The 16561-nt window shown below is 39.1% G+C and overlaps 1 protein-coding gene across 1 annotated transcript; it reads right to left on the reverse strand.

Annotated features, from left to right (window-relative positions):
• Positions 1 to 15826: 15826 nt before the first annotated feature.
• On the reverse strand, positions 15827 to 16342 carry LOC147502137 (uncharacterized). The gene has a single exon (XM_086604451.1). The coding sequence runs from the start codon at positions 16340 to 16342 to the stop codon at positions 15827 to 15829; it is 516 nt and encodes a 171-aa protein (XP_086460577.1).
• Positions 16343 to 16561: the final 219 nt, after the last annotated feature.

Raw genomic sequence — 16561 nt, forward strand, 5'->3', positions numbered from 1 at the left:
AAAAGCTGGATCTTTGAGCGACCCCATAAAACACTAGAACTTCAAGTTACACGGAGCGCGACCGCGCCCTAAGTGAGCGCACCCGCGCCCTAAGCTAAATTTTCCGGATTTCTACAGGTTTGTTTCGAACTTCGATTTTTTAAGTTTTTCAGTGTTCTAACTTGTTATTTACAATCGAACACGAAAACAAGATGCTATTCATAAAGCGAAGCAAGGACGCTATCGTATTCCTTTCTTCCATACCTCGCATCTCCAGTTAGAGGTTTATACTAAAATATCAAGATTGTTTGGAGTGTTGTCGTGTTTAGACTTAGACTTGCATGTGATTAAGGTCTGGTCGGAGAAAAACACCGAACGTAATTAACCGTCAGTGTCAACAAACAAATCTATCGAGTATACCAATCACTACACCTCTAGTTACTATTCCACCAACCACACCTGACATAATGGCTGAAGAAAGAGAGACTCCTCTCTCCGATTTTTACAAAGCCTTGAGCGATATCCCTAAATTTTGCATCGTTCTAGCAGACCCAGTGGGGGATTTTCGAATTCCCCCAAACATATTTAATTTGTTACCCGTTTTCCATGGTTTAGACCATGAAAAACCTTATCAACACATGCGTAGAATTGAACAAGTCCTTACAACATTCCATCATCCTACGGTTGGTGCGAACAGATTAAACTGAGGGTATTTCCTTCACCTTAGCCGATAAGGCAACGTCTTGGTTAATCGCCCAAAGCCTAACTCGTGGACTCGTGGGCTAAACTTGTTCACTTGTTTATGGAACATTTTTACCCACCCCTAAAGACGGATGAGATGCTTTCCAAGATTCATTTTTCCGACAAAATCCTCATGAATCATTTTCTCGAGGCTTGGAATCGTTTCACCGATCGCTTATAGAGTGTCCACACCATAACCTAGCAAAAGACACGTTAGTTCGTGCCTTTTCAAAGGACTTCAACATCACCATAAAGAAGTCCTTGACATAATGAATGGGGTAGTTTCCTAAGTAAAGGAGCCCTGGAGGCTTACAAATTTTAGAAGATCAAACTAAACGTAATAACAATTGGGGGTAGTGATGATATCCCACGCTCTGTTAGTTCTTCTTCAACAGTTAAGGCCGCCGGTATGTTTGAGATGAAACCCGATCTAGAACTTAAAATTTTAATCGAATCTCTAACTAAAAAGGTTGAGGCTATTTCTCTGACAACAAAAGCCTATCCCCAATCATGAATGTCAACTCCAACCCATGTAATGTCCGTTTGAGTCCCATGCACCCTGAATCCTATTGTCCTCTCTATTATGAACAACAACAATTAGAGCAAGACAATGTTTGCTCCATTAATAGCTATCCTATTCCTAATGCCCCATGGAGACAACATCCCAACTTTAGTTGGCGAAACAATCAACAAGTTTCACCTCCGTGGTTTAATAACCAAAATGTTAGGCAAGCAAACAACTATAATCAAGCTCCACCACTAGGCAAGGACAGGGGACAAAGTCGGGGAAATTATAATAATTATAACAACCAAAGCCTTGACCACGACAAGGTTTAGCACAAGGTCGGGTAATTATAATAGTTATAATACCAATAGAGGTATCGTTCAGGTTAACAATAGTAACTATCACAACCCACCCATAAATAATCAACGTGAGATAGTTCGATTCGCACCACCACGTGACTACTACACCATCACATCCGGATCGTTATACGCCTTTATACGGGTTACCCAACAACTTTTCCAATCAATGACTCAATCAAACCAACAGATTTTACAATCCATAAATCGGGGCATACAACAGTTAGCCCAAGAGAAAGCCCAACCAAAAGGCGTGTTTCGGGACAAAGCGATACCAAACCCTAAAACAGCAAACCACAACCTTTGAGGTAAACGGTAATACTAGTACGGAAACTACAATCGTAGGTGACCTTAATGCCATCACCACTCTCCGCTCTGGAAGAGTGGTTGATAACAAAGTAACTCCCTACACCGGATATCGAACTAGATACCGAAGTAGAAACTGAAGAGCCTACCACTGTAGAGGTACCACTTAAACAACAAACAAAGAAACAGAAAACCAAGGTTACATATCAAGTCGAGCCATACGCTAAATATAGAGCGAAACCACCGTTCCCTCAGAAATTAGCCATGCTAACCAGGGATACTAACTTTGAGGAGATTAGGAACGTTTTCAAAAATCTAACGATAAACCTTCCTTTTCTCGAAGATATTAAAAAGCTACCTAACCAAGCTAAGTTTCTTAAAGAGTTGTGCACTACTAGGCGTAAGACCAACATGCCTAAAGATGCCTTTCTAACTAAATAGTTCCCAACTTTATCCGAAAATAATGGAATTGTTAAGTACAAGGACCCTGGTCGTCCTACTGTAAAATGCACCTTAGGAGATTCCCACACGACGACCGCTTTATTAAACCTAGGGGCGAGTGTTAACTTACTCCCGTATTACTTGTATAAACAAATAGGTCTACAAAGAAATGCAACCTACAAAAATAACGTTGCAATTAGCGGACGTCAATTAAGTATCCTAAAGGTGTAGTGGAAAATGTGCTTGTTAAGGTTCGGGATTTTTACTATCCCATCGATTTTGTTATCCTCGATACGAAGTCGCTAACGACTCACTGTATCGATCATCTTAGAGGCCCGCTTCTTGGCAAATCGTCAACGCACTTATAAATTGCGCGATGGTAAGATGTCCTTATCTTTTGGCCATCTTACGGTTGAGGTAAATGTTTTAAAATGATGAAATAGTTACTAGATTTGTCTATAGATGGGGAGGTTAGCATGATCGAGAGCTTAGCTCAAGATTATTTTAACAACACGTTTCCCGAAAACAATATGTACAAATTCCTTTCTTTTGGAATTTCAGATTTTGTAAATGACTCCTACTTAGAGGAAGTCAACACCATCCTTGAGTCCACACCAATTGTAGACCGCCCGGTTGCTCCATATATTAAGTATGAAGACTTGCTACCTAAGCAAGTATTCATTATGCAAAATGAGGACCCCGACGAAACATCTATTGATTTTCCTTCCACCCCAGTGCTTAAACCTCTTCCCCCGGAGTTAAAATATATTCAACTTGATCCGGATGATTATTCTCTGTTATCTAAGAATGAAGAGACACGTTTAATCCGGGTGATTAGGGAACATCGGTCGGCAATTGGTTGGTCCCTAGCCGACATTAAGGGAATTGACCCTAATGTTTGCACTCATCGTATCCATTTGGAGGATAACGCGAAGACTTCTCGCGAACCTCAGCGTCACTTGAACCCTGCCATGAAAGAGGTGGTTAGGGAAGAAGTCTTACGACGATTACTTTCGATGCGGGTATCATATACCCAATCTCGATAGCGAATGGGTAAACCCCCATTCATGTAGTTCCTAAGAAATCGGGGAGTTACCATGGTACGTAACGGGAAGGGGTGACTATGTTGTCACATAAGGTCCTATGAAATGGAGGATCTGTATTGATTACAGACGTTTAAATGCTATGACACGAAAGGATCACTTTACTTTACCTTTTATAGATCAAATACTCGAACGCCTAGCTGGTCATGCTTTTTATTGTTTTCTGGATGGCTACTCAGGTTATTTTCAGATTATTATTGATATTGATGACCAAGAAAGACTACCTTCACATGTCCCTTTGGAACGTATGCCTATAAATGAATGCCTTTTGGCCTTTGTAATGCTCCTGGTACCTTCCAGCGGTGTATGCTTCATATATTTAGTGACATGGTAGAGCACTTTATGGAAGTTTTCATGGATGATTTTTCTATCTATGGAGACTCCTTCACGCATCGTTTGTCTAACTTGTCTAAGGTTTTGACACGGTGAAAAAAAGAGCCTCGCTTTTAAACTGAAAAGTGTCATTTCATGGTGAAAAGGGGCATAGTACTAGGTCACATCGTATCTAGTGATGGCATCGGGCAGATAAGGCCAAACTAGATAAGATAGCGACTTTACCTAAACCACTGACCGTCCGTGATATTAGAGCCTTTCTAGGCCATGCAGGGTTTTATAGGCGGTTTATTAAAGATTTCTCGAAAATAGCTAGGCCTTTAACTAATCTGCTTTTGAAAGATGCAATCTTTGATTTTAATTTTAACTGTCAGACGCTGAGGCTTTTGAAACTTTAAAAGCCGCCTTAACCTCTGCACCAACTATACAGCCTCCCCGATTGGTCTAAACCTTCGAACTCATGTGTGATGCTAGTGACTATGCAGTTGGTGCGATCTTGGGACAAAAACTAGATAATAAGTCCATCATTATTTATTATGCTATTAAAACCTTAAACGATGCTCAACGGAATTATTCAACTACCGAAAAGAATTCTTAGTGTCATTTATGTTTTAGATAAGTTTCGGCCCTTATTTGGTTAGTTCTAAAACTTTAGTTTACACGGACCATGCAACCTTTAAGTACCTTCTTGCAAAGAAGGATGCTAAGCAGATTAATCGATGGATCCTTCTCCGCAAGAGTTCACATTAGAAATAAAGGACAAAAGAAGGGTCGAAAACGTGGTTGCCGACCACTTATCTAGACTTACAAACGACGATCGAGTGATTCCGAGTCCATACCGGACTCTTTTCCCGATGAGCATCCAGATATCGCGATTTTTCAAAGACCATGGTATCTTTCATTATAAATTATTTAGCGGCTGATGTTATACCTTATAATTGGTCAAGAAATGAACGTAAGAAGTTCTTGGCTAGAGTTAAGTTATACTCTTTGGGATGAGCCATACCTTTTAAGTATTGTCTTGGATCGATTATTCGTCGTTGTATTCCCCAAAGGGAATATAATGAAGTTCTATCGTTCGCCATGACAAAGAGTGTGGTGGCCATTTTAGTGGGATGAAAACAGCCGCTAAAGTTCTTCAATGTGGATTTTATTGGCCTACCCTTTTAAGGATGCCCAAGTGCATTGCAAGACGTGTATTCGCTGCCAACAACTTGGGCTTAATCACTTAAACGTAATATGATGCCATTAAATCCAATCTTGATAGTAGAAATTTTGACGCGTTTGGGGCATTGATTTCATGGGTCCTTCCCAGTTTCCACGGTTTCATTTATATTCTAGTTGCCGTGGACTACATGTCTAAATGGATAGAGGCCCTAGCTTGCCATAGCAATGACCATAAGACCGTTGTATTTTTATTAAAGAATATATTTTCGTCGGTTTGGCATTCCTAAAGCCATCATTAGTGATGGTGGAACACATATTTGCAAATGTGAGTTGTTGCATCCTTAGTGAAAAAGTATGGAGTTACACACAAAGTAGCAACTCCTTATCATCCACAAACTAGCGGACAAGTAGAAGTTTCTAATAGGAAAATCAAAAAGATTTTAGAAACAACTGTGAAACCCCGATAGGAAAGAATCGGTCAAGCGTCTCGGATGCCTTATGGGCGATATAGAACTGCTTTCAAAACTCCTATAGGTATGTCTCCCTTTAGACTTGTATTTGGGAAACTATGTCATTTGCCCGTTGAATTAGAGCACCGTGCTCTGTGGGCTATAAAAAGCCTTAACTTCAATATTGATGAGGCAGGTGTCAAACGCAAATTGCAATTGAATGAGCTTGAAGAAATCCGTAGTGATTCTTACGATCTCGCGAAGGATTATAAAGCTAACATGAAACGTGTTCATGATAAGCAAATCTTGCGCAAAGAGTTTGTGGTCGGTCAAAAGGTCTTGCTTTACAACTCCCGTCTACATATTTTCCTAGGGAAACTAAAAATCCGTTGGTCTGGTCCTTTTCTGGTTACTGAAGTCACCCCTTACGGGGCAATCACCTTGGTAAATCCCAATGATAACAGTACCTTTCAAGTTAATGGTTAACGGTTAAAACATTTTCACGAACTTCTGTCCCCTGATGTAAAGGAAGTCCTTTTACAGGACCTTGTCTATGAGGATTGACCTTTGCCATTGGTGTACTTCCTTTCACTTCCATATAGTGGTAAAATGCACCATTCAGTAACGGGCCCTCCTTAGGGAGTGTGTGGTCTGTAAGTACCTAACCTAAGTCCACGGTTAACATAATTCACGTTTTCCACTTTTGCATGTTTTCTCGGTTTTGGAGTCATGTTCCTCTATGGGGTGAATTATGTATTTATTGTTTTTTATTTTTCTTATAATAAACTAAAAAATAATAATAATAATAATAATAATAATAATAAATTCTTAATAATAGAAATAGCAATCCAACAAGTCTTGGGGAATCTGACTTTAAACGACCCACGTTAGAACAAATTTTGTGTTTAAAAATTTGTTTGGGGGTGGGCAATCGGTCTTTCCATTTGGATTTCCCGAACTTTCCATTTATGTTGCTTAGGCCCATTACTTGTAGTTCAATAGGGTTGACGTTATCTTAAACTTAGATTTCCTTCGTTCGCATAACTTACGTCACACACGCATTTCGAGGCGTTTTCCACCTTCTTATACGTCACCCATGGTTGGAATTGAGTGTTTTATGGATCATTGAATTGGAAATTCTCTACTGATCATTTCCATAACTCATTCGCCAAAATCGGACCAGTAACGAAGCGCCAAATTGAATTTGAAATTGCGCGAAAAAACAGAAAACTCGGAATTCAAATTGGGCTTGGGCCCAAACCGCGACGCGATCGTATCGTCTCCTTCCTTCCCAAAAATGCATAGTTCTTTCCTTTTCAATCCCGCCGGTTACCAAGGTTTAAAACAAACCTTAAACAACAAAATTAAAAATAAAAAATAATAATAATAATAATAAATAATAAAAAAAATAAAAAGAGAAAAGGAAACCTAACTACACCCACGCCAAGAAAATTCAATCCAACTAAAATCTTCTCCAAACCATTACCACCACCACCCCAACTCCGAAAACAGCCACCAATTCAAGTAACCACCGCCACCACCGTTGTTTTAGTTGTTTTTCTTCAAACTCGCCTCCCCCACAGTCTACAAAACCATTAGTTGTCTCAGAAACTTCAATGGCGCTACGACGAAGAATTTTGCCGGAGCACGCGTTTGCTTCCGACAGCTTCGCGCCATTTTACGACGCGGAGATGATTAGGAGGGATTGAACGGACGGTGTGGTACTTTCGTCGAGGAGTTCTATCACTATGATTTGGTAGAACAGCTTTTATAAGAAGCGAGAATCGAGGGGGATAGGATTTTCATAAAGGTAGCAGAACGAGGAGGAAGTAACGAGACGGTTGTTGGGAATCTGAATAGGAATTACGCTTTGAAAGTAACCTAGTAATGACAATTCAGGAATCCCAAAGATACCGGAGTTCCCGCTTTGATGAAAGGATACTTTGTCGTGGAGGGTGAATACAATCCAACATCTCATTCAAGTCCCGCCATCGACCCTCGAACCAATCAACCGGTCAGAAGCTCGGTGGATTGGTAGGAACGCCCCTGGGAAAGACAAAGTCGATGATATCGGCCGCAATGTCTGCGACGTTCTCTAGATTTTGCAAACAAATAAGTATAATTTCTGCATCCCCGATTTAATGCTTAATGTGATTAGAGGAGTGGGAAAGAGCTTGGCGCCTCTTCCCGTATTGATCACTAAGATCATGCTCTCTTTTAGCCGCCGCAAAAATCTGCTCCTATTAAGATCAAATTGCATTCTAATGCAAGTATCTATCTGGATTGCATCCAAGAGACGTGGCATTAATCGAAGGAAAGGTGGTTGAGTCGAGGGATGAAAGGGAGGATATGACATGTCCGGATGACGATGCATTAAATACTTGTAGTTCTAATTTAGAACGCATGCAAGTGTTGCAAACCTTTAGCTTTAGTTTATGGTATTTGTGAAGATATCGAGATAGACAGATTGTAGTTCGAAATAAGCAAACGAACCTTCGACGAGACTTGAAATGCTCGAAAGGGTTCGGGGACGATATCTTGTCTAACATGGAAACTATCCACCAAAGATCAACAAGCCCAAAGATGCAAAACTCGGAGATCGAGATGGAAGCACAACGCTTTGTTCGAATAGAGATGCTACGACGCGATGCCACCCGTGGAGGACTCTGTTTCAGCCGAAGTCCGACATGTATGAGCGTCGTCGCCGAAGCGACGATGGTTCAAGCCATTCTCCATCCCCATTCTCCATCCTGTGGTCCATCTTCATCACATAACTAGGTGTTCACCATCAGTTTGTGTTCGCTGTTATTTCATGATTTTGTTTTATTAGTTGGATTTTAATTCAGTTGTTAAATTTAAATATTAAGGTGTTTGTTTTATGTTGTTTGGTTTTAAATTTAAGTTTTAATATAATTCGTTATATGATCATCTGCTGTAAAGTTGTCTTGGAGGAAAGGTTGAGAATTTGGCCGATATCGGCATATCTATGAATTGTGTGGTGGTAGCATGAAATGTAGGAGAGTTTAGAAGTTACTATTCTAAATCCATTATGAAAGATACTAGGATTTTTAGAAAATCACGAAAATGGTTTGTTTCCGTTTTCGGGTTTGGAATTTTTCTATTTTCGGAAATTGCCTTAAAACAATTTGGGAACTTGACGATTCGTTTTGGAAGCTCATAACCTATTTAAACTTCCTTCATTCTACACTAACAAAACACACTACACCCCAACATCATCCCGCACCTTTCACTCCAAGCTTTTCCTTCTTTTTCCTCTAAAACTCCTTCAAAGATTCTTTACGAAGCGCCGCCGCTTCGCCGTCGAGAGCATACACTTTCACAAAAAGTTTAGTTAGAGCGACCGCCCAAACTCTGTAATTTAAAACCCCACGAAGTGACCACCGCCCGCCATCTGTGAACACGGAAGTTCCAATTTTTTGAGGGTCATTCCGTGATTTTTGAACTGCTCAAGGAGTCGTTGAGATGACATCTCCTATAGTCATACCTGAACAGTCTTTCGAAGACGTGTTGGGAACCGAGACCTATGGACATTGATTTCGACACAGGATCCTACAGTTAGGATGGCGTCATCTACTGGTAAGTGATGACGATTCATATTCACCACGCTTTTTATCTTATTTCTACGACCAAGTTAAATTCTATTTTAATCGGGGATGGAGAACAAGAATTCTCCGTCATAGTCGATGACCCGACACATAAATTCAATAAAAATGTGGTCGCTTTAGTTTCAGGATTACCAATACCGACCTGTCACACATGGGCATATATGACCGATAATACATATCTTTATGATTATACATATTTCCATGAGTATTATGGAGGAGGGGTATTTCGAGTAATAGACCAGGGGCGATATAGCATTGCCCTTGGTAGCCTTTCCCTAAACGTAGGCACCACCATATTATTCATCCCGATGAATATTTTGGGGAATGGCGAGTTCATTTCTGCAAAACAAGATCTATCGTGACATTTTCCTCGCTTTAGGCGAGGGACGTCGCCGATATGACATTCCCCCGAAGTTTTAGTCGCTAGTCTTAAGAGAGCCCAAACCATGAGGCGTAAGTATCTTCTTATGCCCGTGTTGGTAAGCCGCATCATGCGTAGTTGTTTACCTATATTATGTGCACAATTCATAGATTGGAAAAGGGTTGAAGTCATGAGACCCACCAATTAGGTAGTTCGCCATTCGCGAATAATGACTTGGCCGGGGATGGCGGTCGCGACCTCAATTGGTCGCCTGCACATCCCATCGGACATAATAACACTTAACAAAGTTAGCATTAGTAGATGATAAATGGCGGCAAGCTTGGCAAGTTATAATGGACGGGCGGGATCTTGAAGGAACCTCATCTCTTTAATGAGGAGGAGGATGCTTGCGGAGATAAGGTAAGTTTTAGTTTTGTTATTGTCCGCTTATGTCCCAAGCAATTTAATTTTGTTAACCCCATAATGGGTGGAACTCTTATAGAGTTGCGTCGATTTTTATTTCCTATATTAGTATGTTCTAACCTTGTTTTGCGGATGTCCCGCATTTCACGCGTTTCCATGGTATTTTTCTACCCTCTTTATTTAAATGCTTTGAGGACAAAGCATGCTTCTTGTTTTGGGGCATAGAAACACGGTAATTAAAACATCCGTTAGGATATAGAAATGTATAATATGCATTTGTTTTCAAGTTAAAAAATTTCAAAAATATAAATAAATAAGTTTATGCTATACACTTAGGAATATTGGTATTGTTTTCTTTCTCTATGCTCTTAACAATCTAGAAAGTCTCAAATGAGCTTTTGCATCGTAATAATTGTTAGAAAACTTAGGTTAATATATAGGTAATAATCTTTGCATCTATCTATAAATATATTACATGAGTATCTATGATTGTTAGCAGTAAGTTTCTGAAAGCTAGGCTAGAGTACTTATTCTACAAATCCTGTGAGAATATAGCCTAAAGCCTTATAGGAGCGAAATATTTGAGAAATGACACAAGGGAGAAGTAAAATCCAGATAGAGAAATCACACGCCCACTTGCTTGATCACTATGCCATATCCTAAGCGAGAATTTAGGCCCTCTTTGGATCGATATAGCGTAAATTCAAACCTATGAATTATTTTCCTAATTAAGCCCCTCGAGCCTTTCTTTAGCCTTTCATAACCCACAAATCATTTACCCCGTTTTAAAAAACAAAACAAAATAAAAAAAAATAAAAAAAAATCAACCTACCCAATCTAGAATAAGTCTGAGAATAGAATGAGGAAGAAAGAAGAAGAGAAAAAACCGGTGTAACCAAAAGTTAGTTAATTGCTTCAAAAATAAAGAAAAAAGTTTCCATCCAAAGCAAAGAAAAATAGAAATAGAAATAAAATAAAAACTCCGGAAAATAGAATAAAAAGGAGTTAAAACCAAAGAAAAAAAGAAAAAAATATGGCTAAGGATGGAAACAAAGTGTAGAAGCAAAAGTAAATAACAAGGTTTTCTCTAAGTTACATAATATGAAGACTCTACTATCTCGACTTGTCCTTTGAATATCCATTTCCTTCCTTCTTAAACCATCTCCTAATCCCCATGAACACCTAATAAAGAACTCTAGCTCAATTAGGAATAGGTTAGTGTGATAGTAAGTGGCGATGTGTTTGATCGACTCGGCTTCCTTGTTGTCATTGAGATTGTAAGGTAAAGTGTGCCCACCGCACAATCGAGTAGCAAAACTTGAGCGGAAAAATCAGAGTGGTTTTTGCCTTGACATTTATGTGAGGACCTACTTAAGGACGCTATTTCGAGTTTTCAGAAACGAACCTGCTAGGCATTTCATAGTATTACTCATAGTATTTATATTTGTATCATAGATGATTGATTATTATGCATATATTAGCTTAGGTTTTGACTTGGTTATTCTTATTCATTTGATAGTGAGATGTATAGATAGTTGGGACATGAATGAGGAAACAATAATTTTATTTCTTAGTCGTTGGAGTATAGTTGAAGTTTGTGAGTACCTTCAATCGAAAACTCTCATGAGGCTATAACTCGGCCCACTAGGGAATTTCTAGTGGTTTAAGGCCTTGTTGCATATGGTCAATGCAATCGCGACTCAAATAAACGAGTAGTTAGAACTCCATTTTTGGTCACTTATTCTAATTTCTCATCTTTGCTTGAGGACAAGCAAAATGCTGTTTGGGGTGGTTTGATAAGAGCCCAAAACTGTAGTTTTAACCCTATAACAGTCATACTTTTAAACCAATTATGTGAGTAATAATTAAGAGTTAACACCGACACGTGTTTTTATGCATTTCAGGTTTCAAAGTCTATTATGTGCAGAAATGTGCCACTTTAGCGAGATAAATGAGCAAAGGTCGGTTACTAAGGAGTTCCGTGATTAAAGGCCAAGATTCAAGAAGACAAAGCCTTTCTAAACCCCGGTCAAAAGCTGAAAAGTCGACGCTGGGCGTAAAATAAAGACACAAGTCAGCCTAACTTCCAAAGGCCATATCTTTGGACTCAGACCTTGGAATGGGGCCTACCTTATGTCAAAACGACCGGATCGGAAAGAGCTTTCCAATGGTCTAAGCCTTGATCTAATCAGAGGAGCAGAAGTGGACAAAAAGTCTGTTGAAGCCAACTGCAGCTGAAGAGGCCTTTTTGGAATGAAAGAATTGGGTTTTGGGCCTGATTCTCTGGCCCAAAACATGGCTCCAAGCCCATGCACGATTTTTCGATCTGAAAGTATAAAAACTAAAGCTTAACTCTTTGTTAATGGTAGCTAGTTAGACCTAAAAAATATATATAATTCTAGATCTAGTTTTCAGTAAAGTAATTAAGTTTAAGTTCTAATTTCAATTCTTGTTTTAGATTAAGTCTTGAATCATTGTTCTTGATTGATTAGATAAATAAAATAGTTATTTTTATCAATTTTGATTTTTGTCATTTCAATTTATAGATCTAATTTTAATTCTTGTTGATTATCATTTTAAGAGTTTAAGTAGATTGAAACATTGTTAGTTAAATTAGTTAAGTTAGAATTTTAATATGATGTGTAGTTATAATTCAATGGGAAATTATGGGTTAATGACTCAAGGCTAAAACCTCCATTAGAAGGGTTGATGAAGCTTTGATGAAAACTTAGTGGTATAGTGTAGAAGCATTGTAGAATCTATTCCACTCTAGAAGGTCGTGATTCGCCATGAGAATGGGTGGACGACCTCACATGCTAGTTAGTATTTAGTAGAAATGCCATGAACACTAGGGATTAGAACTCGAAATTCTTGCCGTAAGAACGTGAGAATCGAGATACAAGAATCTATGCTAGGTTATTAAGTTGGATTCGAGGTGGATTCAATTCCCTTCTAATCCTTTATCTAGATTCAAAAACAATCATATTTCCATAGCATTCGTAGTTTAAATTCAACATAATCAAATTCATATTGTATCGTAGTATAACACCCTTCGTAAAGCTCTCATTAGACTTAAGACCGATTAATTAGACTAGAAAACATTCCATGCTAGAGAACTAGGAGTGGAACAAATTTGTTACTCCACTCTATTTCGATAGAATTGAGAGTAGAAACTTTGATAAATATAGACACGTAAACAATTTTAGTTTACTTACGTTTTGAGTTCATCGTTCATTTCGTAGGTAAACTATTCATTTAACGTTTATCAGTTGGCCCAATATTGGTTTATCTCACCTCATACCCGTATCCTGTTACAATTCTTATTGTCTAATTTATTTGGTATTGGAGGAACTACGGGTATAAGCTGCACGTGACCTAACCGATGCACAACCCTTGCGACAGCGTAAAGCTCGACAATGTTGAAAAAACATATCAATCTCTCAAAAAATACAATGTTATCGATCGGGTTTGTACCTCTGACATTATTGTAGGGATGTCAATCAACCTAAAACAAAATCAAATGTGTCATTAACAACTCCAATGACCAATTACTCTAAATAAATAAATATATATATATATATATATATATATATATATATATATATATATATATATATATATATATATATATATATATATATATATATAAAAACAAACTTAAATACTTACATTGAAACAATTCATATCATCAAGTATCGCTCGATAATACTGCAATGCATGCTTTGTATCGTTATAGTGCAGAGCGACTATTGTGTGTCTATGAACACGCGCCTCAGACAAGTTATAGTTAATGGTTGGGATTGGTCTGATGAATACCGGAAAGTACTCATAGATCCACGCCTAGATATATATATACACAAATAGTTAATATATTGATAGAGTAATAACATTAACATTAAAAATAATCTCTAAAATACTAAAGTTTTACCCGTAGAAAAGTCATATAGCTTGTAACCCTTTTCACCTTCGCACATGTGGCAGCCCCAAGACCTCTATACAAAAATGCCAAAATTGCTGCACCCCATGCATACTCTCCTATCTCACTAAATTTCAACAATGGCCTTAAATAACATAGAAGCACTCCAGTCCCAGGCTTGTCAGTAAAAATGGCACATCCAAAAAAAAATAGGATAATAGCTCTGACATCCCATTGGACTTCTCCACCACCTTCCCAGCAGCGTTATATATGGACTATCATGAACCCTGTTAGCAAAATACTTCCGGAGAAATTATAGTCTTACTTTTGAAATGAACTTGCTAACTTCTATCTCCGCCTTAATCAAAGAAATGAGGAGACCCAGAGCACGGTGTAGGAGATTTACCGATTGTTGTAAGTTCAACTCACTGTCTCCTTGCACCGCTCTTCCTTTAACTGTGACTCCACATATTTGCACAACATCGTCCAGTCATAGTCATCTCCCCAAATGGCATATGGAAGGTGTTGGTCTCCGGATGCCATCTCTTTACAAACACAGAGACCAATGGTGGATCCATGTGCTCATGATAACTTAATAGGAGATCATACAACCCAGTCCTTCTCAGCTCGTGCTCAAATCTCGAAGACTTTCTAAATTCGTTTATGAAATCCCATTGGCACAACTTCACTAAGTGCGAAACATACTTCAACGCTCCGCAATCCTCTTGAAACAACCAAGCAAGCATTAGACTCAATGAGCAAAACAAAAGATTTTGTAAAAGAAAATCAAAGTACTAAAGAAAATCAAAATATTACTCTCTTCTCCCAAACATCGCGAGCAACATGCACCGCATAGTCATATAACAGCTGTGACTCATACGGGACACCCCCATACTCACCTCTTTTGAACTCCAAATCATCATTGGATTTTCTCACAAAATCTAATACTATAGGTGTTTTTTTTTTTTAAAGGTAATTGATTAATTATAAAGAATAAGGCTTACATGATATCAAAGGTAGCAGAATAGAGAAAAAAATAAAATACAAGCCTGTACTAGAAATGAAAATCTAGTGAACAAAACGATAATAAGTCGTATGATGGTTCTCCAGATGAATCATGAATGAAGGTCGAGAAATCCACCATATACTATCTCCCTGTGTTAACGCAGCCCCCTGTCTGGCACAGCTGTCCACTCCCGATTAGTCTCTCTCCAAGATGGAGTGAGATTAATCCATGCCGCTTTTTCTTTCAAAGATTGCCAGATTTCTTTGACTCTCCAATGCGTTGTGTTGTTATGGAAAGCCTGGACAACTGAAGTAGAATCGCATTCCACCTAGATATAGCGCCAACCCAAATCAATCGCCTATTTAATGGCCTGCATAATAGTCATTGTTTCTGCCATGTAGTTAGTGGATATACCCATCCCACCAGCAGCCGCTCCCAAGAAATCTCCTCTGTAGTTTCTGAAGACATATCCCCACCCTGATCTTCCCGGATTTCCTTTAGAACATCCGTCAGTGTTTATCTTGAGTATACCCGGAGGAGGAGGTACCCAAAAGCACTCAAAGATTTTTGGGGACCTGCGAATTTTGAGCTGTAGCTGGAAATGCTTTAGAATCTTGAGGTCATGCATCGAGTTTTCCATAATCCCCAAGGACTTATGGTACGCTCTTGTAATCACTCTCCTGACCAATAAGCAAACTTGTGTGTAGCTTGGAACTTTGTCGTCATAGAGGGCTTTGTTCCTGGTTTTCCAAAGACTGACCATGATCGTCAAGGAGCAAGCTTTCCACATATTCAAGATGAGTGAGCTGTAATGCTTGCTCTGCTGCCTCACATCAGAGAAGGACTCCAGTTCTCGCTGAATTTGAAAGATTTGCTGTGCAAACTTCCAAATCTTCCTAGCAAAGGTGCAATGGAATAGGACGTGCTCTAGAGTTTCCTCCTGATTTTGACAAATACAACATCTAGATGCAAGGTGAAACTTCCTTTTTATAGCTGATCATCCGTTCTAGCAGCACCGTGTGCTAGTTTCCAAGCAATACCCTGTGTTCTCGGCAGAATTTTGGCGCCAAAATGAACTTACTCCATGCTGATTTCGAGCTTTTTCCCGATACCTTCAAATGCCGCCAATCGTAAAGTGCCCATTTGTAGAAGCGATCCACACTCTTGAATCTTCTTTGGAACTGTCTGGTTGAGGTAGCTTAGAGATGTCGATGCCCAGCTGATGGAGTACTTGCGTCATCTCGTTGGAGAAGGACCATCTATCCTTGTGTATGTAATCACTGAGTCTAACTTGGAATTTAATAATTTCTTTCCTTTCCTCCTCACGAAAAATTCGATATGGGCCTCTCGCAATGAATTCTCCCCTCCAAATGTTAATCGCCTCACCATTACTGACGTTCCAACCATGTAAAGATGCCATTTCATTAAGAGCCCATTTGATGTCAAGCCAAACTGTTGAGGTTTTGTAGTTTGACCATCCACCAACTCTGTTGATATATTTCCCCTTCATGAAATATGCCCAGTCTCCATCTCCGGACAGCAATGTCCAAGCTTGTTTCATTAACATCGCAAGATTAATATCTTTATAAGCCTCCTTATTCCTAACCCTCCCTCCTGTGTTGGTTTGCATGATTTCTCCCAAGAAACCGTTATAGCTTTCCTTTCCGCTGGGTTGCCACTCCAGATAAAGTTCCTGATGATGTTTTCACATTCCTTTATCACCGATTTTGGCCATTTGTAGATAGCCATATTGTGAACCGGGATACTATTGAGGACATGCTTTGCTAGCACCACCCTTCCTTAGAAGGATAACATTTTGCCCGCCCAACCTACCGCTCTCTTTCTGATC

This window comes from Coptis chinensis, chromosome 4, assembly GCF_015680905.1.
Source record: "Coptis chinensis isolate HL-2020 chromosome 4, ASM1568090v1, whole genome shotgun sequence".
Classification (NCBI taxonomy): domain Eukaryota; kingdom Viridiplantae; phylum Streptophyta; class Magnoliopsida; order Ranunculales; family Ranunculaceae; genus Coptis; species Coptis chinensis.

Bases quoted from the DNA above. Each gene is read 5' to 3' on its own strand.
- LOC147502137 (XM_086604451.1), bottom strand. From the start codon at position 16,342: ATGCAAACCAACACAGGAGGGAGGGTTAGGAATAAGGAGGCTTATAAA.